General features: G+C 43.1%; 2 protein-coding genes across 3 annotated transcripts in view; one reads left to right on the forward strand and one right to left on the reverse strand.

The window, feature by feature from the left end:
* LCA5L (lebercilin LCA5 like) overlaps positions 1-399 on the reverse strand; it is an 11,625-nt gene extending 11,226 nt beyond the window's left edge. The window contains exon 1 of the mRNA XM_005429746.2: positions 210-399. Within this exon, the coding sequence (XP_005429803.1) occupies positions 210-372 (163 nt within the window). The 5' untranslated portion in view covers positions 373-399. The remainder of the gene's footprint in view (positions 1-209) is intronic.
* Positions 400-5,208: 4,809 nt separating this feature from the next.
* The window catches only part of SH3BGR (SH3 domain binding glutamate rich protein), a 26,736-nt gene continuing 4,798 nt past the window's right edge, over positions 5,209-27,146 (forward strand). For both annotated transcript variants that reach the window (XM_005429743.2, XM_031064241.1), the window contains exons 1-4: positions 5,209-5,494; positions 11,887-12,072; positions 18,276-18,356; positions 24,848-25,066. In XM_005429743.2, the coding sequence (XP_005429800.1) occupies positions 5,450-5,494; positions 11,887-12,072; positions 18,276-18,356; positions 24,848-25,066 (531 nt within the window). In that variant the 5' untranslated portion in view covers positions 5,209-5,449. The remainder of the gene's footprint in view (positions 5,495-11,886; positions 12,073-18,275; positions 18,357-24,847; positions 25,067-27,146) is intronic.

Genomic DNA, 27,146 nt, shown 5'->3' on the forward strand with positions numbered 1-27,146 from the left:
TATATTATATTATATTATATTATATTATATTATATTATATTATATTATATTATATTATATTATATTATATTATTATATAACAATCCTCTCACTGAAAAACTGTTGTCCTTGTCTTGCTAATTATCAAAAAAAGCCAAAGAGAGGGAACAATGATATTTCTTAAGAGAGTCTCATACTACCAGAAATATACTACCAGAAAACAAATTTACCTTTTTTATCACCTTGGGCATAGAGATACAGTCCATATTTCTTTCTTTCCTTTCTTGTCTTGTCCTTTTTCTGTGTTTCTCTCTCTTCAGTTCCTGGTGTTCCTAAATGTTTGCCTCCTCTGACTCTTTCAGGGTCAATCACTGAAAAAGCTCTTGGAATCATCACTGGGAGAATGTTCACTTGTGTCTCCTCCAAGAGGTCACCACCCTACCTGGGATTTCACAGTATTTCATGTCATAAAAATATCATTAATCACATTTTCCAAGAATTAGACAGCAAAGCAGATCACAAAATTAACTAATCCCTTAAAAACAGCACAAACATCACCTTAGCTGCCAGATGAACACTCTAAGCAGAGGATATAGAAGAACCTAAAATTATTTTAATATGCTTGTAAAAAGCATGTATTTAGCATAAAATAAATAATTCTAAGTAATTTTCTAGGTATTTCTGAATAACTGTTATGCTTCTTTTTCTTTTTCTTTGTTTTTTAACTTTTTTCCTGCATTTTTTTCCCTTGCAGAGGCTACTGGGAAGTTCAAGAACAGATCAGTTTATTCTCCTGGCAGAATTATTTAAACAATGTAGTTCTGGTAAAAATCATTTCTTGGGATATGGCTTGATGCCCATTCAATTTTCTTATTATGTTCCAATCCACTTCAGGTGAGGAGAGGCAAGTTTTGCCTTGAGCCACAATTGTGGAAAGGAATTGGTTTCTAAACATATCTGAAAACGAGATTAAAACACAAAAGAGGTTAAATGTTGGGACCCAATGTGATAATTCAACTTTTATTTCTTGAATAAAAGGAAAAAAAAATAGAAAAGTAGGAAAATATTTGCTAATAGGGGGTTTTGAGAGTGGCCATGTCACATTCATCTCATAGCAACAACAGGGCCACAGAGAAATTCATCTTTGCTCCCTTAAAATTCATTTATAAACAAAGAATCTTACTCTCAGTAGAAGGATAAATTGTATATTTTGGGGGTCTAAAAGGAGCATGGCAACTGTGGAAAGGAAATTTGAGGGGGATTAAAATGGTGTTTTAGTTCAGAGGGGTTTTAACATGTCCCCTTCACTAACAAAATATGAAACTATTTTCTTAGACCCTTCTAATTCCTTTGTTGGCTTTTTTGCTTGGTGCTGGCATTTTATTTTAAATTAAATTTCTTAAATGGGAGAGGGGAATCACATAGCTCCCAAAGAAAATTAAAAAATGTAATTCAGGATTGCACAGAACACTTTAGGCTGAATCACAACAGTTTCATTACTCTTAATTCCTTTGCATGAACAGTTTTTCCTTGTGGAATACTGAGGAATGCCACAGTCCTGCTAAATCTCAGGCAGTGCAATAACCCACAAGAGATGAGAAATCATATTTTGAGCATTAGGCAAAGCCCAGGTTGATTCACAGATCTGTATTTGTGTTAAAATTTGATTTGGCACTGCCAACACTTTCTAGGCAAATTGTCTTTAAAGCAAATTACCTACAATGAAACCTAAAACTACTGCTTTAATTTGTTTTGATTAAAAAGTGTGGCCTGAATCTGCTCATCCAGAGCAGCTGTTGAGAAGTAAATAAAATAGAGGAGAAGACAGGAAAACCAAAGGTGAAGCAGAAGAAACAGAGATATGAAAGATACTGCAATAGAATTATAAAGGGAAGGGCTGGAATGGACACACTCCAGGAGAATTTATGTTGAAAAGGTACAGGAATAAAAATAATTAGGGCCAAATTCCTGTGTTGAAGATGAAAATGTCCTGGCACCCTGTCATTGTCCACTGTCCACCCACCATTGTCCACAATCCCACACCCAGCCCCATGTCCTGGCAGCTTATTCAATGTCCCAAAACCCCAAACCAGCCCCATGTCCTGACAGTCCCCTCAATGTCCCAAAATCCCATACCCAGCCCCATGTCCTGGCAGCTCCCTCAGTGTCCCAAAATCCCATACCCAGCCCCATGTCTTGGCAGTCCCCTAAATGTCCCACAATCCCACATCCAGCCCCATGTCCTGGAAATCCCCTCAGTGTCCCACAATCCCACATCCAGCCCCATGTCCGAGCAGCTCCTTCAATGTCCCAAAACCCCAAACCAGCCCCATGTCCTGGCACGCCTTCAGTGTCCACCTGGACACACAACCTCACATCCAGCCCCATGTCCTGGAACCCCTCAATGTCCCACAGCTCCACACCCAGCCCTATATTTTTGCAGTCCCCTCAGTGTCCCAAAACCCACACCGAGTCCCATGTCCTGGAACCCCCTCAGTGTCCCAAAATCCCACACTCAGCCCAATGTCCCGGTAGTCCCCTCAATGTCCCCAAAGCTCACACCTAGTCTCATGTTCTGGCACCCCTCAATGTCCCCAAACCCCACAACCAGTCCCATGTCCTGGAAGTCCCCTCAGTGTCCCAAAATCCCACACTGAGCTCCCTGTCCTGGCACCCCCTCATTTTCCCACAGCCCCACACCCAGCCCCATGTCCTGGCAGTCCCCTCAAAATCCCAAAATCCCACATCCTGCCCCATGTCCTGGCAGCTCCCTCAATGTCCTACAACCCTACATCCAGCCCCATGTCCTGGCACTCCCTCAATATCCCAAAATCCCACATCCAACTCCATATCCTGATAGTGCCCCCTATGTCCCACAACTCCAAACCAGCCCCATGCCCTGGCACCCCTCAATGTCCCACTGGACACACAGTCCCGCACCCAGCCCCATGTCTTCCCTTCACCCCTCTCTGTTCTCCTGTCCCCCTGGCACCCACAGGTGAAGGATCCCACCTTGTCTCATGGGAATCTCTCCCCTCTCCCACCCCCGTGTGTGCTGTCCCCTCACGGCCTCACCAGCCGCCATCACCGGCCTCCATCCCTGCGGCTGTGGGAAATGGCGGCAGCACCCTGCCAGAGGGGTCTCACCCTTTTCCTCCTTCTTCCCTCCCTCTTCCCTCACCCCAGACCCTGCAGAGGTGCCTGTGTGTGTATTTCCACCCCCATATTTCTGTACCATTCCAGGGTTTTAATGGGAATTTGGAGATGTGGGTCCTGCTGTGCCCTGGCCATGGAGGTGCCTCAGGGCCTGGACGTGCCCACAGTGCGCACAGGCCGGACCCAGCAGGCTCCAAACTCGGCATTAAACTCAACATTCTTAAATTGAAAAAGGGGAAGAAACCCTTCAGAACGAAGTAATGTTTTCCTTGGAGGCTGCACACAGTGGGAGTTGTGACCCAAAGCCCTTGGGAATGGCATTTCCATGTGTGGCTCAGTGAGGGTTTCACGAATGAAGCCAAGCAGGAGCGAGAGTTCATTGGCAATTCTGTCCCAGAATTTGATTGTGAACATTTGGTGGTGCAAAATTCACAGCTTTGACTTTGACTTTTGTGACTCCTGTGGATGGTACTGTGCAGGGCCTTGAGTTGGACTTGGAAGATCCTTGTATGTCTCTTCCAACTCAGCATATTCTGTGATAAGTTATTAACATAATTGTCACAAGGCTGATCAATATGCTGTGAAGCCCAATACCATTTCACCCATTGGTTGTACTTCTTCAGGGCACAGAAAACCAAATAATTTGGAAACATTCTATTCCAAATGGCCAGTTCTTTTCCCACATAAAATCTCTTGGGAAACAAGCATGTGTAATAACTTCAGGCAACAATTAATGTTTTCACACTGGGGTTTTTTTCATGGTTGTTGTTCTTTTTCAGGAAAATACTCTGAAAATATCTACTTCTAATAGGCTTGTTGCTGGACCTCCTGTTACCCCTCAAAAGTAAAAAAGAAATGACAGATGGCAAACCACAGTAAACTACCCATACTGTTATTTTTAGTTTTCAGTGCAGTTTTGCAGGATCCCAGTTCCATACATGGAGTACTGCATTTCCAGCTTAGCATACTGGTTAACACAGACAAAAGAACATCCTTTCAACAGCATTTTTACTCTTTATAACTATAAAGAGTAAAATTTTTACTCTTTTAAAAACTCAACAGCATTTTTACTCTATTACTACAAAGAGTAACATTTTAAACTTTTTAAAAATCTCAACAGCATTTTTACTGTTTAAGTAATAGTGTATTTACTCCTATCTAATAAATTCTGGAAAGAAAGTATTATAATCCATTTTAAGTGTTTTTGGGATCAGACCAATTACTACATTCAATCTCAACACTGAGCAACTTTCCGGAATAAGGTGGTCAGGGCACATTTCTACATTCAATCTTAACACATGAAATATGCTTTTCTAAAACCTAGTCCAGTTTCACCTCTGGCACAGGGTCAGCTTTACTAAGCTCATGTCGCACACAGCACAAACAGACTTGGCCCTTAAAATTTGAAAATAATCTGTGACCATTTAACATTCTTCAAATGCCTCTCATGCGCAGAGACCTCCTTCAGCAAGTATGTGCAGGCAGGCACTGAATCACTGTGGTGATTTCTGGGGTAGAAGGTGACAACCAGATGGAAAAAAAGAAAGAATGGGAACATTTTTTGCTGAGTACTCTGGACCTCTTCTTACATCTTCTTTGATGCAAAAAGGAGAAAATGCACCAATAGGTTCTGGGTACATCGAGTCAGGCAGATCATTATCAAGCAGTGTCAGACACACATTTATGTCAGGAAAGTCCCTAAGCCTGCAGTGTACGTGATGATCTGAATTCTCCAAAGCTGAGAGTGTTTGTAACCAAGGCTTATTTCAATATGATCTCTGCTATAATTACTGCTGCATCTTTGCTCCCCTTGCTTTCCCCTTCCCCTCAAATTTCCAGCTACAGCTCCAAAACCTTGTAGTGATCTAGGAAAGCTCTTTCCCATAGCTTTGGGATTGCCCCCAGCACGAAGTCGTCAGCTCCCTGTCCCTTCTCCCTTCTCAGCTGTCCCTTCCCCCTCTCCCAAATATTTCTCCAGCCCTGTCTCATTGGTGCACTGCTCTCCCTTGCCTTTTTTGGGCTGCCACCCTGTCAATCTAACGCAATAAGGCCAGGGGCAGGTGCAAACCCCTTGCTCTAGCTCCTCTTACTGCCCAATCCTCGTCCCAAAATACCCCAGAGCCAATGGAGTGGGAAAACCCGGGACCCCGGGCAGAGGGAGAGAGGGCAAAGCAGCCGGACTGCCGGGGGGAGGGAGCATCCATTTAGCACCCGGCTCAGCCCAGGAGCTCAGGGACATTTGGATTGCTCCGGGGATCGTGGTGCCTCGTGGGTAGCAGGGCTGCTCTGCTGATTCACTTCCACCGCTGCCAGCATGGTGATCAAAGTCTTTGTGGCCACATCTTCGGGCTCTACAGCGGTAGGTGACTCCTTTAACATCCTCCTCTCACCGCTGGGATCAGGGTGGGGAATTATGCCAGGAAAGAGCCTGCATGTGATGAAAAACTGGAATTCTTAACAGGAATAAACCTTAGTTTTATTCTGCCCTGACCACGTGATTCTTGGAAGTTGCTCAAGTTGTAGAGAATTCCTATCAGTGCAGGCTGGCTTGCCTGCAAGCTTTTACAACATTTACATCTAAATTACCTGTCATTTCATAGATTTACTGCTGTTTGGGAAATTATTTGCCGTATATATAAACTGAAGAATGAAACAGTGGGTATTGTATTTGTGCAAAAGCGATGTTGGACTGTTTACAGAAGAAAATTGTTTGTTTTTAAAAGAGACTTTAGGACACTGCTCCTGTGCTCCTGCAAAGGGGGAACTCTGCCTAAGAAAGAACCTGGAGCTGGATAAAGTTAGAAAAACTTATTTCCCAAGCCTCTTCTTTTCCTGGGTTTTGGGAGGGATTTTGTTTACTTGGTGTTTTCTTTTTGGTTTTTTTTTTTGTTTGTTTGTTTGTTTTTTTTGTGTGTTTGTTTGTTTGGGTTTTCTGGGTGTTTTCTTGTTTGTTTTTTTGGGGGATGGTTTAATTGTTTATATTTGTTTGGGTTTTTGGGTTTTGTTTGTTTGTTGGTGTTTGGCTGGGTTTTTTTAGTTGGTTTTTTTTTGGTTGGTGTGTGTCTGTTGAAATGCTATACTGATGATTTTTAGCATTGAGATCTACTGCTGTAGCTGTCAGCAGAGAGTATCAGCTGAAGGGAAGGGCATGTGAATAGTAGGGAGGTTGGAAGTCCGTGGGAGGTGGGAACCGGGAAAGGACTGTTTCCTTTTATATCCAGTTCCCAGATGAGCTCAGGTTGCAGTTTTCCTTTGGCACTCCCTCCCTCTCTCCCTCCCAGTGACACTGCTAAACAAACTGTCTGGGGCTTGCACAGAGCTCGAACTACATCTCTATCTCCCTGACACCAGCTGCATTTCTCTAGGAAGATTCCAGAGTGGAAAAGTTCCAGAAAGCACCCCCCATTTATGTGACCATTATCTATAGGAAATGAACCAAGGGTCCTTCACTGAAGTTTCAGTTGGAATGGTGCTGAGGAAGTTTGCAGTTCTCTCACCAGCCTGTTCCTAAGCCTTACATTCTAAAATTACTATTGATATTTAGCATTCTTTTATATATATTTTTTATTTTTTAATAATAAACTTCAGGTACAAGAGGAAAAAAAATAAGAGGAAGTTGGGAATTTCAGGTTTGGTAGCTTGCAATTTGTAATAAAACATTCAATTTATAAATTTCCATGTGCTGGGCATGGGCACTCTTCTTGCTCCTGATTGGCCTGTTTTGATCTGGAGACTCCAAAAGAAAATGATGGAATCTTCACAGGGCAATATTCCTCTGTATTTGCTCCTTTCTGGTGTGCTGGGTGTGTGTATATCTGTAGCAATCTCAGCATGGGTTCAGATCACTGATTCTGAACTGCAATGCCAAGTACACCTGGAGTAGTTTTCCACATTTTCTGATGAACATGGATGGAAGGTATCTTTTCAATGAACCCTTAATGAGTTCTGGTATGTATAAAATAAAATTCACTCACATAGGGAGTTAGCACAAACCTCAATATATCACTAAACTCCTATTAAATAGAAATTTTGTATCAAGCAGTTACAGCTTTTCCTGAGAGGGATTAATTTAATCTCTAAACAGTTCAAATTGGAAGTTTAAATTATCCTATTAGTACTGGTGAACTCTTCAAATGTGGTGGCTGGTCCCATCAAATGCATGGTGTTGTTTTTGAATTCAGTATAAGATGGGCTCAGCCTCTGATGTAAATCAGCAGAGGATCATTGGCAAAGAATGAAAAATTCTCTATTTTATGTACTGCATGGTCACCCTAGTCACTGCAAGTGGTTTTCATGTTAATAAATGCTTTGTGCAAGTGAATGCAGTGAACCCAGTGACATTCTCGTGCTGTGGATCAGATGCAGGAGTGTTATAATTCACTGTGGCTCTGGAGCAAATCTGCAGTCTGTATTTGTCCCCTTGATGCTTCAAAAATTTATTTTAAATATCTCCAGCTTTATTATCTTTCTGCTCCAGACTTAGCTGATATTGAACTATTCATTAAGGCAGGCAGAAGTGGAGACACTTATTTATAGCACTAAAAAGCACTAAATGCTTGGCTTGGAGCAAACAATAAAAAAAATAAAACAATGTTGTTGCTAGTTATAAGGGTGTTTAGAATTTAGAATCCTGCAAGATTCTAAATTGTGGGAGAAAGAGGATTCATGTCTCACAGAGGACATCTTACAGTCTTGCTTCCTGATGCTTGTGGTTATGACACCTCTAAAATACTTCTATTTCCTGTGGTTTTGGTGACATTTTATGAACTTTCCCCCCTTCAAATCATCATCAAAAGCAGCATAACCAGCAGGGCAAGGGAGGGGATTGTGTCCCTGTGCCCCCACAGGTGATTTCCCACCTGCAGAGCTGCCCCAGCCCAGGGAGGAGCTGGAGCTGCTGCAGAGAGCCCAGAGGAGGCTCCAGGATGAGCAGAGGGATGGAGCAGCTCTGCTGGCAGGAAAGGCTGGCACAGCTGGCATTGTTCACCTGCACAGGAGAAGCTTTGGCCTGAGCTCAGGGTGGCCTTGCAGGGCCTGCAGGAGCCCCAGGAAAGCTGGAGAGAGACAATTTCCAGGGGATGCAGGGACAGCACACAGGGAATGGCCTTAGGATTAAGGACTAAAGGGTTAGATTAGATATTAAGATGAAATTCTTCCCTGTGAGAGTGCTGAGGCCCTGGCCCAGGGTGACCAGAGCAGCTGTGGCTGCCCCTGGAGCCCTGGGAGAGCAGAGCTGTGGAAGTTGAAGCTCGGATGGGGCTTGGAGCAGCCTGGGACAGTGGAAGGTGTCCCTGCCCATGGCAGGGGGTTGCAGTGAGATGATTTTTAAGGTCCCTTCCAACCCAAACCATTCTGTGATCCTATCATACAGCCTGGCCCTGAGCACTTCCAGGGATGCAAAGTCCACAACCTCTCTGACAATTCTTACACTCTAGCTAGATAATAATTATTTACAACAAATTCTTTATTATTAGTTTAAGGAACTAGTAGCTAGGGTTGGTGCAACTCAAGCTTTGCTGAAAGACAAACTGGCATTTCTGAAATAATGTCCTGCTCATCACCACTTTCCAAGTAATCTATGCCCATGTAATTTGAATTCTTCCCATGCCACCAGATGAGGGGGGGGGGTACAAACAAGCCCCTGCAGTCTCATCCATTCTGGGAAAGCCTTTTCCTGTCCTCTGTGTTGTTACACCCTAAATTTCCCTCTGTGAATGCTGCTTCCTGAAGAGATTTTTTTGGTTGCCCACTTAGTGCCACCCACAACAAAGGTTTGCTTTGTGGTTTCACACTCGCTTGTGTCTCAAGTCTTTTGCTCTGCCGAAGCCCCAGTAATGGTGAGCCCTAAGGCACAGCACATCCTCTTGTGAAAAATGAACATATTTTATGATTGGCTTTTCACAAATATTCAAATGAATATTATATGTGTTGTGTTAGAAAGTAATGCTGTATTAATTCTCTTAAGTAGTGTGTTAAATATAGTTTTAGGTTATAAAAAATGTTAAAATAGAAACTGTGCTATGTAGGGTACTTTTTTTAAAGAAAGGACTTGCAGCGAGATAGCAGCCACAGGACACCTGAATCTTTCAGACAGAAAGAATTTATTCCCCCATTATCAGGAGAAACGAACTTCTTCCCACCTCGAAGGCGCTGTCAGGATTCAGAGGAAGAAGTTGATGATGACCAGACAGAATCCTGTGTTTGAATGGAATTTATGCATCATGTATGAGATGTATGAATATGCAACAGGCTGTTGTTTTTAAGGGTTAATTGTCTGTTAATGTGAGTCCTTTTTCAGGCTCATGCTGCCCAGAAAAAGGTACCCAGACTGTCCCTAACTCTTTGTCTCTATTGTGTCATATAGTCCTAATTCAAATTGTCCAAATTATTATTACTATAATTGCATTACTATTTTGATAACCATTTTATTACTATTAAACTTTTAACATTTTAAAAACAAGTGATTGGCGTTTTTCACACTCTGCTCTGTTTATCTCCTTGTCATAGTCAGAAACTCCTTACCTTTTCCTTAAGCAGCATAATTCCATGAAACTTGACTGCTTTACCTCAGCATTAATTTTTTCACACAATTTTTTGCTTTCAAGCCTGGTGCTGCCTGAGCCTCCTGTGCATTATGAACGTCAAGCTGAAGAGAAATTAAGCCAGGTTTAAAATGAGAGCTTTCATAAGCAGGGGAGCACAGAATCTCTGGCTCCACGTCCATTATCTCGTCAGAGGCACCGCCTGTCTGGAGCAGCAGTTATTCCAGGAGCCCTATCTCCTGCAGTGCCTGTGGCCAAGGGGACAGGCTGACCCTGCAATTGCAGCTGACAGCACTTGAGTGGCCTGGCTCTCAGAGCATGTGATGTTACTCCTGCTGCTGGCTCCTGCAGATTTTATTAACCATTTATACAAACATTATCCTGCCACTTTCTCCAGTGAAATGTCCCTTGAGCAATCCTTTCTGCTGCCTGCTTGTGTTCTGTAAATAACTCTGCAGCTAAATAGGCAGTAATGAGATTATTTCTGTTTAAAAAGAGAAAATAAGAATAGAAATAAGCAGCTTTGAACTCTGTCAGCTGCATGGCTTTTGACCACTTTGGATTAGTGTTTTCATTCAAAGTGATGCACTTTCTTTAGGTCACTGCAAACCTCTGTTGTTGCGACAAAAGTATACAGAATTTTATGTTTGTTATTTTTTATAAGCAAGCCTGTGTACAGATAGATGCTTCCTTGTTTGTGCAAGGAAAAGAAATTTTATCTACTAATGAGAATTCATCTTTCCAGGATAATAGGCTATCACTCTACTTCAGCTCTTCTGTTTTATTAGATTATGGAAATACATAATCCCTGATTTACTTCTCATCTCATTGCCTGTCCTTCTGATTTAAACTAGCTTGGTGTCACTTTAATTTCAGGTGTTCAGATGTCTGATATATGGGGGACATGGTTTCCAATCACAAGATATAAAAATTACATTGATGCCTCATTCCAGCTGTGTCTGGTGGCAAGTTTTTTAAAAGCTGCTCAGGAGCAGCACTCCTTTAGTAGGGAAATTCAGTGAGTGTTACATTTTCACAGTAAAGGGATGGGTTATAAGCTCAATGCCTGCACAGAACCAGCATCAGAGGGAATAAAAGGGCCATGAGTGAATTTTAGGCGTCACAGAAGCTGTGTGCAACAAGCTTTATTTGTACATAGCATGTTCTTCGTGGTCCAACTGGAATGTCATTCTGTAATGGGGGATTTATTTAAGCACAGGAGTTCAGCTCTGCTGGATTTTCTTGAGCCTTAACTCATATTTATATATTATATCTCAAGGAGCAATGGCCATAAACTCAAACACAAGAAATTCCACCACCATGCGAGGAAGAACTTTTTACACTGAGGATGGCAGAGCCCTGGAACAGCTGCCCAGGGAGAACAAGGAGTCTCCTCCTCTGGAGACATTCCAAACCCGCCTGGACACTTTCCTGTGTCACCTGCTCCAGGTGACACTGCCTTAGCAGGGGGTTGGACTGGAATATCCCTTCCAATCCCAGCTATTGTGTGATTCTGATTCTGTGAAATTTATTTATCCCTAACATTAAAGAACAGAGACAATTGTGGCTCACAGAAAGCTGAATGTCACTTGTGATTGGGAGGAAGAAGGAGGCTGTAACACGCTGAGGAAAATTTGTTCATTTTCTGACCTTTGCTGACTTGAGGCAGGATCACCATAGGTATCTGTACACCACATTCCCAGGTCTGGGAACACAGTAGGAGGCTTCCTGCTCAGCCTCATTTCTCAGCTGGCGTTGTCACTGCATCCAGGGAGGAAAGAAGGAAGCTGGGGGGTGGGTGTGTGGTGGGAGGGATGTAGTGGCAGCACTCTGGGTGCTGACAGAAAGTGTTGAATCTCAGCTTCAAAAGCTTTGAGGGCTACTGGAAAAATGAATCCCACTTCAGGAACTTCCAACTTTCAGGAAGATTTTTTTCCATGGAAAAAGAATTGGAACAGGCTGCCAGGGAGATTTGGAGTCCCCATCCCTGGAGGTGTCCAAAGAATAACTGGGTGTGGCACTCAGAGCTCTGGGCTGGGGACAAGATGGGGTTTGGCCAAAGGTTGCGCTCAATGATCTTGGAGCCTTTTCCAACCTAAAAGATTCTCTAAACTTGACAAACTTGCCTGACTTCTTGTAACAGCAGTTGCTCTTAGAAAACCCTTTTCATTTTAAAGAAGGAATGTTGTTCTCCCTCTTTCCTACCCAGATAAAAAAGAAACAGCAAGAAGTTGTGGGCTTTTTAGAGGCCAACAAGATTGACTTCCAGCAAATGGACATAGCAGGAGATGAGGACAACAGGAAATGGATGAGAGAGAATGTCCCAGGTGAAAAAAAGCCTCAGAATGGAATTCCCCTCCCTCCACAGATCTTCAATGAGGAGCGGTACTGTGGGGTAAGAAGCTGTTGGGAAATTTAAATGTTTTCAGAGAGTGGTTTCTCACAGAAAGGGACTCTTTTCCATTAATAGGAAATGTCAAAAAACTCCTCAAAACAACTGGGAAAGAACAATTCTCAGGAAACAGTTTTGAAGCACAGAAAAGCAACAAAACAGAAGATTATTTATTTTTGAGAGCAAAATATGCATGTAGAGAAAGCTGGAGAAAGTTCTTGAAGTTGCAGTTAATTTTGATGAAGAGTGTTGATATTTTGTTTGTTTGGACTTATCAAGGACATCAAGTAGATATCTGAGGTACCAGAGGCTGGGAATAGGAATCTTCTTTTTCCATTATATTATAAAAATAAATAGGAATGTTTGTTTACTGGAATAGTTCTAGAATGTGGTTTGAATTATTGGCATTATATTGCTTATTCAATGAATATCCAACCCTTCATAACAGCAACTGTAGCACTCATCAGATGCTTTTATATTTTCATATGTGCTTATAACAGGTTCTTTCTCTTGAGACAGTTTGTTCAAAGCAGAGAAAGATAATAATGTTCCAGCATGAATATTAGGACTGTGAATCAAAAGAGATAATCTGAGACCTTTTATTTTCTCCCAGCCTGGGTGGAAATGCCCAGTCTGGAAAGTGCTGAGATCTGCTGGCTGGAATGAACCTGCAAAGTGCTCTGGAATGCAGGGAACACAGTGAGCCTGGTTTGGAGTTAATGCACAAATCCAGTGTGAACTCCTGCAAGGTTGTACTGGGGCAGCAGGGATTTTCATGCCACCGAGTTTTCAGAATTAACTTCAGTGCTCTCAAAGCAAATGTTCATAATATGAATATTGGAGTGCAGCTGTTCCCTCATTTTCTCATAGAATTCCTAAAAGAGAAGTTGGTGTGTTGGAGCCCATATGCATTTCAGCATCCAATCTGCACCAATAAAAAGTATAATTTGATATATCTTACTCTGGGTTTTGTGGCAGTCAGTGCTGCAGTAAATATTTCTGATGTTCCTTGGAGAAGTATATAAGGAATTAAAGAATAATTGCCTTATAAAGTGTTGCAACTGGTCAGTCTTGAGAGTAAATGATAAATGCACAATTTTTACTGCATGTCTGAAGCTATTTCAGGAAGCCAAATAATCAACATATTGAAATAAATTCAAGTGAGGAAATACTCCTTTGCAAAAACACCTCCATGGGGAAAGAAGTTGCAGCTACTGATTTAAAAACTGAATCAAATTTACAATTAGCCTAAAAGTCTCCAGAATTCTAATGTACCCAGCTCTCAAATCTCAGAGCTAATGATCCCAGTGGGTGCATAACAAAGCCTAATTTATGGCATCATTATTTCCAAATAAATAAGGTAATGAGATTCCTATCAGCGCATGAGCCTTACCCTTCTCCCCAGGGGAAGGTGCCTCGAGGGAGCTGCACAGGGAGTGTGATGTGGGCTGAGAACATGGCCAGGGGCTGCCAAACTGCTGCAAAATCCTCCCAAGCGACATATTCTACAATCAAACCCTGGGGATTTGCATTCTGCTTCCCTGCACAGCCTGTGCAGGGCCAGCAGAGCCATCCAGAAATCCAGAATTCTTTCAGGCTGGTTAATGTTTGTCTGATACGTCTTCCCCTGTGTCCCACTCCTTTGGCCTCAGTCATTTTATTAAAAATGTCCCCGAGGATTGCAAGGGTCTGTGTGACTCCAGTGCAGTATCTTGAATTCATGACAGTCCTTTTAAAATATATTGCTCTCATCAGTTTTTAAGGGCTTCACTCTTGTGGCACCTAAAAACCTTTGAATTTGTAGCCTGGCTAAATGCAGGCAGTTCATATCCATTTCCTGCTATGCCCAAATCACCCTTTAGCTTCAACAGCCCAATCCAGTATATTTGTAAATGGGAATTGTATCCTCTAATTATCTTCATTTTGCTGAGCTAAACAAGTCAAGCTCTTTACACCTCTTTCATTTTTTTGTAAGATATTTTCCCTTTCTCCTTCCTGCTAATTTTTATTTTCTCTGTTCACAGTCAGTCCTTTTTTTATTTTTATTTTTTTTAGATCAAATCTGTTACATTTCATTTATCCCCAGTCCTCTTTCTGGGATCACTCTTTTCCCACATTTCCCTTCTTATCAATAGTCTTATCAGTTGTTCTTATCAATGTTTGGTTCCCATTCACCCATGTGCACTGGGTACACATTACATCATGATGGCCTGGGAGATCTGGCCTTGGGAGAGAAAAAGCCAAGATTGAATATTTCCTTTCTTAATCTGAGAAAGAGGGGTTTGGAGAGAGACATGACAGCCTTCAACTAGTAAGGGCTGTGACAAAAAGTGAATTATTGGTCTGAATTCAGTACTGACCCTGCTTTGATGTGGAGGTTGGTCTAGGTGGTCTCCTGAGGTTTCTTCCCACCTGAATTATCGAGGATTTTGTAAAATATGTTCTGCTCTGCATCCACTGAAGGTGGGATAAGCTGTAAGAGAAGAAAATGCAGCAAAGAAAGTTCAAGTCAGACATCAGAAAATCCATAGTTTTCAGGAGATCACCTCATTATCTCATCAAAGGTGGGTCGAACCAGTGGATCAGAGTGAGGCAATGATTCCTGCCTTGGAGGAATGGTCCTTTGGGACTTTATCCAGTGTCCTCGTCTGCAGTTCAGTGAAATTTTTGGAGTGGTGGAAAGGAAAGGGGGTTCTGGGGACAGGTGAGGAGTCTTCTGTTTGTGCTAGAATAGAATGACATAATAAGAAAGCGAAGCCAGTCCCTCTGCACATCTGCTTTTCTGCTGATACATTTTCTGTATCTTCATTTTCTGGGTGACCATGAAGAGCTGCTCCACTCCACAGCTTGTACTGTAAAGTGGAGGATTCTTACAGATGGATTTTTATAAAGATACACTGCCTGGGAGCAGCGTTTCCACGAGGTCAGAGAAGCATAAAACTATAAAATAGCTGATAAAATAGCTGAGATCTTATTTTTCTCCCAGATCTTTGGTATTGCCACTTGAAGAAATAGATTAGAAATGGATTCATTTTGTATGCCTGGCTACAGCACCAATTTCAAGTATCCATTCTAATCCAACAGTGCTGGCAATTATGTCCTCATTTGATCTTTTTCTTAAGCCGCTTCTTTGCTCATGTCTAGACAGACGTCTGCATCTGTGTCACTTGCTAAATATACTGAGCACTCTGTTGCTCTTGTCTTTTCTTTTGCTTGACAAAAACCTTTAGAAAACTGGGAAAGAAAGGAAACGTAAACTTCTGGTTTTCTTTGTAAGCTGAAGTCTCTGTTTTCTTCTGTAAAGTGAAATCTGTAGAATAAAGTACCCTTGTATGTACTTTAAAAAACATCTCTGAATTATTAGGTGAGGCTTTTATTTGATGCTGGAATGTGCATTTGCAGCCCAGAAAACAACTGTGTCCTGAGCTGAATCCAGAGCAGTGGGGGCAGAGGTGAGGGGGGAATTCTGTCCCTGAGCCCCCTCAGGTGATTCCCCACCTGCAGAGCTGCCCCAGCGCAGGGAGGAGCTGGAGCTGCTGCAGAGAGCCCAGAGGAGGCTCCAGGATGAGCAGAGGGATGGAGCAGCTCTGCTGGCAGGAAAGGCTGGCACAGCTGGCATTGTTCGCCTGCACAGGAGAAGCTTTGGCCTGAGCTCAGGGTGGCCTTGCAGGGCCTGCAGGAGCCCCAGGAAAGCTGGGGAGAGACAATTTCCAGGGCATGCAGGGACAGCACACAGAGAATGGCTTCAAACTGACAGAGAGTAGGGTTAGATTAGATATCAGGAAGAAATTTTTCTCTGTGAGAGTGCTGAGGCCCTGGCAGAGGTTGTCCAGAGAAGTTTTGGCTGCCCCATCCCTGGCAGTGCCCAAGGCCAGGTTGGACATTGGGGCTTGGAGCAGCCTGGGACAGTGGAAAGTGTCCCTGCCCAGGCTGGAATGAGATGATCTTTATGGTCCTGTTCCAACTGAGGCCATTCTATGATTCTATCATTTATGTAACTGCTAAAGTTAAATGTATGGAAATACAGGGACCTCTGGAGGTTTGTAGTCCAGCCTACTACTCAGAGCAGGTTAGCTTTAAAGTTCGCTTATATTGCCTGGGGCTTTGGCCATCTGAATTCCAAAAGACTCCAGGGATGGTGTTTCCATGCTCTCTCTGTGTGCTCTGATCTGTTGCTGTACCTAGCACCAGGGGAAGAAATTTCTGCTGATGTCCAGTTAACAAACTGCACCACTTAGACCATTTATGTCTTTTCATACAGATAAAATATAATTGCTTACCTGAAGTAAATTGCTCCTGCTTATTTTTCTTATTGCCTGCCATGGGAACAGTTATCTTCAGTCATTCAGCAAATGAAGATGTGAACAAGTCACCATTAGTAAAGCATGGCTGCAAATACACCATTAAAAAACCTGTTCCATGATCACTGTAGGCTTTCCTTTATCTCTTATTTAATACATGACAGCTTCCTCCTCAGGAAATAAGTGACCTTCCATTTACTGTGGGATGTCATTGCACACTCCCTGTTGCCAAGGAGGCCCTGATATCATACAAGATTATATTCACGTCTGATAAGGACTTGTCTGGTCATTCATACATTTTACTTGTGTCCTCAGGTCTGGTTATCTACAAGGCTTTGTGTTTCTGGAGGATTTTAGTACACTTGCCATGGACTACTTTTCCTCAGAAAGTCCTATAAAAATATCAAGTCCACTTCATGGCCTTTCCTTGTTGTCTTCTCTTTGTTCCCCAGCTCTTGCCATGTCATGTCATGGTTGGCTCAGGCTGCTTTGAGCATGGAAATTTCCTGTGTTTGTTTGGCCATGTCAGCCCTTCAAATTGCAGAAAATCCTCATTTTCTTGTTTGCTGGAAAACAATCCATGACCCAATCCTAAATCCATGAGCCAGAGGCAGACAGTGCCTGGCTTGGATGAGAAGATGGTCTGAGAAATGGGTGGCCTGGAGCAGCAGCAAAATGTGCTCCAGGGCTTCTCCCAGACAGAGCAGTTCCCCCTGGGTGTGACTGTGTGAAAGCCAATCTGTCCCTCAGATAAATCAGTGCAATGGGCTGTTATTTGTCCTGTCTGTAAAGCTCTTCCAAACTGCACTGAAACGTCATCAATTCCGCTCTTGTTGGCATTAAAGTCATTTCAAAACCATCCACTCCAGCCTTTCCAATAATTTATACTCTGGAAATACTAAAACAGCTTGATAAAACAACTCAGCTCCTAACCTGGCTTTGCAAACAAGTCTCAAGGATGATTCAGCACCTTATTATTTACAGGCTTCTATTCTTGGAGGTATTTGGGATTAGAGGAAGGATGATAACATGATCAAGGCAGCAGGGTAGGACTCAGCAGGACATGTTCAGTCCCCTGTCTCAGAGCTGGCTGGGATTCTGGACCAGTCATTTCTAACTGGAGATTCTGCTGGAACTTAAATATTTGTTGCTTTTTAGCTGTGTGAGACGTGAGCTGTGAAATTCTCAGTGACAAAAGTAGTGATAGCAAAACTTCCTTAATTGATGGGAGTGTTGTACAGGTGAAAACAGGAAAGGGCATGCAAGCTGTAGCTGGCAGGATAGGAGGCATCCCTGGTCTTCTGAGTTCCATTTCCACTGAAAACAGGCATTTAATGTAATGATTTATAATTTCATTTCACCAGTGCACAAGAGATTTTGGCTGGTACATGGATATCAGAGAGAGCAGCACAACCCTTTCCTTAGTTAGTCTGAAAATAACAGCATTTTCTAACCAGACTGCCTTTCTCTAAAATGAAGTTTCCTTGTTACCGTTTCACTTGAGCTATCATGTTGACTGTTGCCTTTTATTTGCCATAAAGAAGTTCAGGGTATTTTGTGTCCTTACTCACAGCAAGTTTTATTTTAAATGTAAAGGGAATAGCTTTGCCTTGGAGTGTACAGCTGAGACACATTAAAATGAGACAATTTTATCTGATTCTGCCATGGATGGGATATAATTAAAGTGTAAGTCTCTGGAGAGATTTGCCCATTTATTCATTTTGCCACTCTGTGTGAAACTCCCTTTATCTGTGTTTTCTTCCTGGGGCTTGGATAATGCAGACAATTGTACAAATCCATGGTCATTCTCATCTATGTAGGATTTGCCTGGGCTTGGCTCTTCTCCTGTGCTTTTTGTTTGATTTTTGATACCAATTCTCTGTTGTTTGTTTGCCCCTTTCTTAGGATTTTGAATCCTTTTTCTCTGCCAAGGAAGAAAATATTATTTATTCGTTCCTGGGCCTTGCTCCTCCTCCAGGCACAAAGGTAAGCGCTTCTGTCCTTCCATGGGGATCATTTATTTGATTTTAATAAAAGATGAACATTGGCAGTGACTCAGCATGTCACTTAAGAGGCAGTGGCAAGCAATATGTTAGATGTTGGAGCAGCAAAGTGTTCTTAGGGGAGGAAAAAGTGGCTGGTTCAGTAAATAGTAGAAAATACTTCTTTCTTGCCTTCTTTCACTGCAGGCTCGTTACCATGGCTCCAGCTGATGGGTTTGTTGTTGTTGTTGACACAAAGAGTGTTTTATTATGTTCAGCTTTTAAGTGTTGCAGACTCCCTCACACAATTTCTAGGCTGTGTTGGTTACAGGAAGCCTTTTCTAGCTCCTGACCACATTGGGCAGGGCCAGCCCTGGTCCCCAACACGGGGTTGGGATCAGACCCATCCCATCCTTCACTGGCACCATGGAACTCCCTCCCTCTGCCTGCAGGAGAAAAGAGCTCACCCAGCCCTTCACCGAGTCCCTTTGGCAACTCTGCCTGTGGTTCTCTATCCCATTTTGACAATGTTCTAATCCATTTCTGGCAAAAGAAAAACATTTTATTTTGGGTTTTTTTCCCCTGGTGTTGTTTTTTACAGAATCCAATGTGTTTTTTCTCTATTAGAATCTTCTTCTAATTAGAAGTTTTATAACTGAGACTGTTACAGCTCTCCTAGCCTGAGCTCATAAAATATTGCCATCTTTAACGTGGGTGAGCCAACAAAAGAAATTAATCAAGAGAGTGATGAGCCAGAGGCACAGGAGAACTCTGCTGCATTGTGGTGACCTGGCTGAGGAAGTGCCTTGGAGCAGGAGATCTGCCTTGGTCCAACTGCAGCAGCTTTGAGTGAAACACCATTGGAAATATTTCCTTATCCTCTTCTGTAAAAGCAGAGGGGAAAAAAAAAGAAAGGAGCCTTTTCTAAATGCTTTGGGAGCCACAGTTGAAAACACACTCAGGGGTGTGTTTTAAATATCCCAGTTGTTATAAATGTCTTTGCCACTGAGTCCCTGCATGATAAGGAGAGTGATTTAAACTTTCTGCTTTAGCTGAGCCATCTCCCACCTAGGGAAATAAAAATGACTTGCCTACCTCACAAGGGTCTTGTGAGAATTCATTTAATTAACATCCACAAAGCCATGAAAGGCTTAAAGGACTGCAGGTATTACATATTATAGTCATTATAAAGGATATGTGGAGAATCAGTGAGATAAAGAAAATTGCATTTTTCCACCTTGCCACTCCACAGATTATCTGCTTCTACATGCAAGGTCCTGGTAGATTCCATATCTGTGAAGCAAAGTAACAATTTTTCAGAATTCATTCGTTCCCAGCTGCCAGCAGAGGCTATTGCAGTTTCTACTTCGTGACAACCTTGGAAATGTTGAAAATAATATGTTTGGTACATTCTGCTGGGCAGATTTGTTTGTCAGTGCCATTGGTAGCAGGCAAGTCTTGTTTACAGTGATTAACTGCTGCCTCGGTGGTGGCTTCAGGCCAGAGAGCACAAATAAGTGAGAGTGTTTGTAAAGTCCCTGTTAAATGTGGAATTCTGACAGTCTCCCTTTCAGAGTCTATTCCTGCTTGTGAGAGACACGCACATTTCTTGCAGAGGTGTTTCTCAGCATCTTCGCTGCAGGAGAGGCTGCCTGCTTTGTCAAGAAAAGAATTCTCCTGCTCTGCTTCTGCTTCTCTTTCTGCTGCCCCCTCATTCTCTGCCAGCTCCACCTTAGATAAGCACAATGGATGGCTCATCACGCTGATTTCCAGCAGCATAAATCTGGAATTATAAATCAGGTGTGGAAGAGATGGTGATGGTGACACATATGACAAGGTTTCCTATTAATCCCTTCTTAAAAAAATATGTGGGTTTGGGGTTTTTTCTTTTCTGGAATGAAGAAGCAAACTATAAAGCATGGAATCACCACAAGGCAGTAAGCATTTTCTTTCTAGAGATTTTTACTGTGCTGAGACATGACAAAGATTAAGATGAAGCTGATACTTGTTTGATACTCTTGTCTTAAAATATTCTATTTCTTTTTCCATCCATATTTTGTCTCATACTTCACCAAGACTAAAGAAATTCTTTACTGGCCATGGTGCTGTTTCACAGAACAATCCAACAGCATCCTGACCAGGACTGTTTTGAGCTTATTTCCTTCCATCTGAGGAAGCAGATGAACCTTTTGGGGCTCCCTCAACAAATTATAACTTCCCAACAAAATACTTGTAGTTAAATTTATTGCCAATTCATTTCCATTGCTGAGTGCAAAAAATACACATTCAGTTCTGAAGATTCTCTTGTTCTGTTGTTTCTATAAATTAGTGTAGCTGGTATATTAGAGTGCTTCATCCAGCCCTGGGCCCAGCGCAGGGAGGAGCTGGAGCTGCTGCAGAGAGCCCAGAGGAGGCTCCAGGATGAGCAGAGGGATGGAGCAGCTCTGCTGGCAGGAAAGGCTGGCACAGCTGGCATTGTTCACCTGCACAGGAGAAGCTTTGGCCTGAGCTCAGGGTGGCCTTGCAGGGCCTGCAGGAGCCCCAGGAAAGCTGGAGAGAGACAATTTCCAGGGGATGCAGGGACAGCACACAGGGAATGGCTTCAAGCTGAAAATTTACAGGTTCACATCAGATTTTAGGAAAAAATTCCTCCCTGTGAGGGTGGGCAGGCCCTGGCCCAGGGTGTCCAGAGAGGCTGTAGCTGTCCCTGGATCCCTGGAAATGTCCAAGGCCAGGCTGGATGGAGCTCTGAGCACCCTGGGATAGTGAAGGTGTCCCTGTCCAGGCTGGGACAAGATGATCTTTAAGGTCCCTTTCAACCCAAATAATTCAGTGATTCTCTGATTCAGTGATTTTATCATACCAAGTACATTTATTTCCTTGAAGGGTGCAATGTGCCCATAAAATTCACTGACTTTACAGGAAACAAATCCATATTTGTGGTGCTTCACCATCTGTTAGCTCCCCTCATCCTCTCTCCTGTTCTCTCCTGTTCCCTCCTGACCACAATGGTTTTTGTGTTTTCTAAAGCATCCTTTAGCAGGGCTGAGCAGAACAATTTTCTGTGCCTGAGAGAAGCAGCAGATGTAGTGCTTGTGTTAATAAGTAATTTAATCTATTAATACCAAACACCTCCTCACCTGAAGGAATACCTGGTCTAGATCAGTTCCAAACATGGTTCAGGGCAGGCTGGGATTTAAGACCTTGTACCTGACCCAAAGATCACTCAAATTTGTGACAGATTTCTGAGAGGTCCTGGTTAATCTTGGATCAGTAGCCTGAGTAGTGATGTCCCAATAGGATACACGTGTAGATCTGAGCTTTAATTGGTGTCGTTTGTATGTTTGGGGTCAGGTGTGTCAGTCTCAAAAGTTGGGTACATTTTTTTAAAGCTTAGTCTGACTCAGTGATTTATGTGATTTGAGGGTCTGTTTTCAAATATTGTGCATACTTGAAGCCTTAATCCCACTATTCTTGATCTTAATATCCAGAATCTTGACATCCCCAAATCTGTAGATACCCAAGCTTAAGTTAGTGGAAAAAGGCTTCTCCTAAATCTGCTTTGAATTACAAATTTGTGCTATGTGCATTTTATTTAAAGAGAAAATGACCTGTCAGCCAATCTTTAGAAATGGTACTTCATTTTGAATTCACTGAAAATTAAATTCTGTGTTTCTATGGAGAGCCAGTGTGGCAATGCTGTTCTGAATGTCAGAGTTCTCCATACAATTAACAAGAACTGTGTGTGTGTGTGTGTGTGTTCTGGCTGATAACATGCTGCTTCTAGTTTAGTCCTCTCAGCTACAACTCTTTTTTGTGCCTTATGATCTAAGTATGTGATTCATCTGAGATGGATTCACACAAAAGGGTCATTTTAATTAGGATGCTCTCTGTGGTTCTTATGTGTTTTATGTCCCAGCCAAAAATACTGAGTGTATGGATTTTAATGAAAGGTTAATATTTGTGCTGAAAATAAATATTTAACCAATTTCAAGAGCAGGTTGGATGGGTCTCTGAACAACCAGGTCTAGTGGAGGCTGTCCCTGCCCATGGCAAGGAGGTTGGAATGAGGTGATCTTAAAGGTCCCTTCCAACCCACATCATGGTCAGTGATTCTATTAATTTAATTTTCATTAACACTGTCTTCTTCATTTGAGGAACTTCAGCAAAGAAAGTATCTGTAGGAGGTTGCCATTTCCTTAAGAAAATAATGTATTAACACAATGTTGCACAAGAGAATTTCAGTATATGTTTATGTTACTACGTAATTCAATCTTCAAACATTTTTTGGCTTCTGGGAGAAAAATAAACAATAAACCAAGCCAAACAAATGTCTCTGTGGATCTGTTTTTAATAACAATGCCACCAGCATCAGAGTGCAGTGAGCCCACAGTTTTACGTGCGCTTAAAATGAGACGATATTGCCGAAAAAGAAATTCTGTTTTCTCCCTCCTCCTTCCTCTGGCTCCTCCTGCTCCCTTCCAGCTGCTCATCCCTCTCCCCAGCATCCCCCACGTGCTGGCAGCAACACTTGTGCAGCTGTGTGACAGAGTGGGAAAGCGCTGTGAGGTAGGAAAGTTTTGCTTTTTAAAGCTTTTTCATCTTGCTCAGCTCCTGCTCCACTTCCAGAGGAAGGAGAACTTAGGGACCTTTGAGCCCACTCTCTTTTCACTGCAAGGAACTTGGGTGTAAAACTGACTTTCCACAACTCAGGAGACAATTGCCAAAAGAGCACCAAGCCTTACAGGCAGTCAGGTTTCAGCAAAAACATCAAACAGCTGTGATATCTGCTTCCTGACATTCCTGAGCTCCTTTTTATCATTTCTGTCCCCATCCAGCAGAGCTTGTCAGCAGGAGGACATCTCTTATGTCCCACAGCACATCCTGGGACAAAGATCCCTAAGCCAGCACTCAGCCAGCAGCTCTGAGATAAAAGCCAGCCAGCCATGCCCTGTTCTGCAGAATGAGAGCACTGGCTGAGGAAATCATCATGGGGACACTAGAGGAGGATTGTGAAGTTTAAAGCACAGGGGAGCATGACTGAGGGCTTCTGTTTAACTGTGGAGACAAATGAAATGATGGAAAAGCAGCAAACCCCAAAGCAAGCAGGGGGCTGAGCTGCAAGGGCTTGGTCACAGGGATGGGGAAGCAGTTTGTGCCCTCTCAGGGATGTGCTGCTCTGCCCAAAGCATGTGGGACTCAGGATGGCACAGGACAGGACCTCCCCTGAGTGCCAGAGGAACCCACCCCAGATAATGCCCATCAGACGGGGTCAAATTTCCTTTGGATGAGTAAGGTCTTTTACCTCTCTACTACAGATCACTTCTGAAATCTCCCACTGATGATGATTAGAATTTTTCCGCACAGCCAATTTGTACTTTGCATCTCCCTCAGCACTGCTCCTTGTCCTATCCCTGTCTGATGTTTACTCTGATCTATTTTGGGAGTGCCACCATATCCCCTCACAGCATCACTTCCAACAGATTAAAGCAATGAAGCTTTTTTGGTCCCCCTTTCATAAGACAGGCTCTCCACTCCTCAGATGTTCCTGGAGCCCTCTCTGCACCTGCTCCAGTCTGAGTTTCTCCTTCTTGAGCCTGAGTGACTGGGATGGCACAGGGCAATCCAGAGGAGGCTTTGCCTCACCTCATACATCTGAGGATCACATTTTTTACCTCTTTCATTGTCACATCACCCTCATGGCTCAGTTATCCCATGCCTATTTAAATACATCCATCTTTTTCTTCCTTGATGATCATTAACTGATAAGCTCCTAAAGTGCAATAGAAAAATCACTTTCTAATGTCACAAATATCCTGGTGTCCCAGAACTGCTTGTCCCAAATAAGGTGACTTTGCACTTCATGCTCTTGCATTTCATCATATTTCTGCTGTGCCACTCGAGGCCTCCTTTTGTCTGACACAGTGTGGGTGCCACTGTGACCTTTCAGAGCCACCTGGCTGAAAGGACACCAGGATTTTTGTCAAATAAAGAACTTCCCAGGAGGTGCTTGGTTATGGTGCTGGAATAAATGGACTTGAGTGACTGATGTGGGAAGGGTTTCCTGATGTTTTTAAGCAAGAAAGTTAAGAGACTAAATGTGAAATCCTTTATTACTTCTGTTTTCCTGGAGCTTTAGGATGATGTTTAATTGGAATTCATGCTGGTGGAAAAAGGTTTTTTTTTTCCTGAAACTCAAATGTGCCATCAGGGTGAGCTTTGGTTTCTATTGAACTTTCAGAGGAAGGTTAGAGAACCTGCTATGCTGAGAAGTGCTTGAATTCATGTTTTCCCCACATAAATCCCACCTGGTCAGCCTGCCAGCAAGTGTTCTTTTCACAGGAGAAATACACTCTAAAGGGAGGTATTTTCATTTCAGAGCTGAACCAAAAATAGAAAAACAGTTTCCCAAAAATAAGAAACTCAAGAATTTAATAGAAATGAGTTGTTGATTATGTGTCCTGAAGCTGACCATGAGTTCCCCTTTGCTGCCAGGAGACTGAAAAGTCTGGTGTCACAGAGGAGAAGTCAGAAGCCACAGAGGAGAAGTCTGATGCCACAGAGGAGAAATCAGAAGCCACAGAAGATAAATCTGATTCCAAGGATGAAAAATCTGATGCCACAGATGAAACTGAGGCACACACAGAAGACAAGGCAGATGAAGGAGCTCCTGAAGAGGCTCAGGCTGGCCAGACACCACCAGAAGGTCAACAGGTAATTTCTCCTTTCTCTTTGTGATCTGAGGGTTTTACCTGTGCTAAGCACATGGAACATAAACCCACAAGGCCTCCTGGTGTGGCCCAGGGTGACTGATTGCAAAGTGTCTTTTGGATGTGTTTTCTTTGATATCAGGATGATATCAAACCTGGATAAAACTCCAGGGAACTTTGTTCTGATTCTTGAATATCAGCAGCTGCCTTTTGCCACTTGTTACCACAAGCTTTTCATTTTATTTTGATGGTTATTGGGAACCAGAGTCTAGTTATGGAGGGTAATTTAGGACTAGACATCTGAGTCCTGCCTGGGTGAAAAAACAAATTGCTGCTCTCAGTGGCCAGCAAGTGCAGTGCTCATAAATGTGGCTGTAAATGTTTGCTGCAGATCTGACAGTGACTTCTGCAGGCCTTGCAGAATCCCCTGGAGGAAAGGAGAAAGGGAGAAAGGGAGGCCAATGCTTTCCTTCCTGTCTGCTCCTGCTCTGGTACTCCAGATCTCAAAGTGCAGCCCAGGTTGTCCTTTTAGGGTGGCTTTATTTGGGTGCTGACTCTTCCCAGGGAGTCAGGCCTGCTTCTCATGTTCTTCTGTTTGGAGATCAGATGGTTCCTGGGGAATACCCAGCACAAATGCATCATCTCTTACATCAAAGATCAGAATAAATGGAGTTTGGGTTGTTTTTTTCATCTAGCTGCAATATTCTCCTGAGGAAACATCTCTCTGTAGGTCTTTCCCCACTGCCCTTTTTAATAGTGACTGATCTGGTCACTGTTGGGCTGGAAAAGCCCCTTTTGCACACCCTCAGGCACATCTCAGCCACTGGGAAGTCCCACTCATAATTTCAAAACAGTGATGAGGACAGACAGTCCTCAGTGAGAACTAAATTCCTCCTTAAGGAAAATTATATCCAAGCACTTTTCATGTTGCTGTGAATTTCAGCAGGCAGGTGAGTGCCATCAAACTCCTTTTTTTGGCTCATGAGAGGAGCCAAAAGTGCTGCCTGGCTTGGGTGCCTTGCCCTTCTGCCTGGCATTCTGCTTTAATGCTTTTCAAATGGGAGCAGAATGTTGGAATTTATCTGCAAATGTGTCAGGCAGCTGTGGAGGAGAGGTTTTGCACTGACATCATGCAGCACCACTCCTATGCAACCAGCACCTTGCTCCACTTCTCACAGAAAGGATTGGAGTTAAAAGTGGAAAATGTAGATTTCTTTGTAGTTTTTCAGGGAGGAGAGAGGCAGAGGAGAGAGCACAGAAAACACTTTTTGCCCTGTTCCACCACCCACTTCTCCTGTCACCCAGGACAAATCACTTCAGTGCTGTGGCATCTGCCTGCCTTGCTGTAGTTCATCCCAATTATCACTTCTGTTGGGATGGCATGAATCATTCTGTAGGAATTCTGCTATTCTCACTCACTACACACAGCACACAGAGGACAGGGTTACATGAGAAGAGCAGCTCTGAGGTAGCTACAGCGAGAATTCCACCTTTTGTCTCTGGATCTCATTTTTTGCTTGTAAAAGAAAGTAAAAATATCATTACTAAACCTGAGCCCTGAGCAGGGTTTGATGAAAGCAAAGATGCTCAAAGACTGCCAGGCTGCCATCAGAGTATCTCCACTGGATGTTAAGTCCTAAAGGATAGAGGTATTTTCAACACAAGCATTTGAAAGATGGCACTTTTATGTTCCATGGCTGAATTAATATGCCAGTGGGGATTTAGTGCTGGAATTTTGGCCTTATTTAGCACTGCTGCAAACCACCTCCAAAATGACTCCCATTTGTGGGGTGTAACCCAGCCAGCTTTTCTCCAGTGGCTTTGCAGGAGAAATGTCAGCACTGTGGAAAATTCTGGAAGTCACCTCAGCCTTTACCAGTGAGAAACCAGAACAAACTGGGGCTGGCTCAGCCCTGGGGCTGCAGGGAGGCTCCAGGTTTCAGGAGGCTCCTCCAGGGCTCAGTAGCAGGGGATGTTCAGTGTGGAGCTTGCAGCTCTCTCCAAATCCTGCAGCTGCTCCTGGGAGATGCAGAAATGCAGAAGCTCCAGGTTTTTTTGTCTGCATGGGTGCAGTGCCTCCCATT

This window comes from Geospiza fortis, unplaced genomic scaffold, assembly GCF_000277835.1.
Source record: "Geospiza fortis unplaced genomic scaffold, GeoFor_1.0 scaffold302, whole genome shotgun sequence".
Taxonomy (NCBI): Eukaryota; Metazoa; Chordata; class Aves; order Passeriformes; family Thraupidae; genus Geospiza; species Geospiza fortis.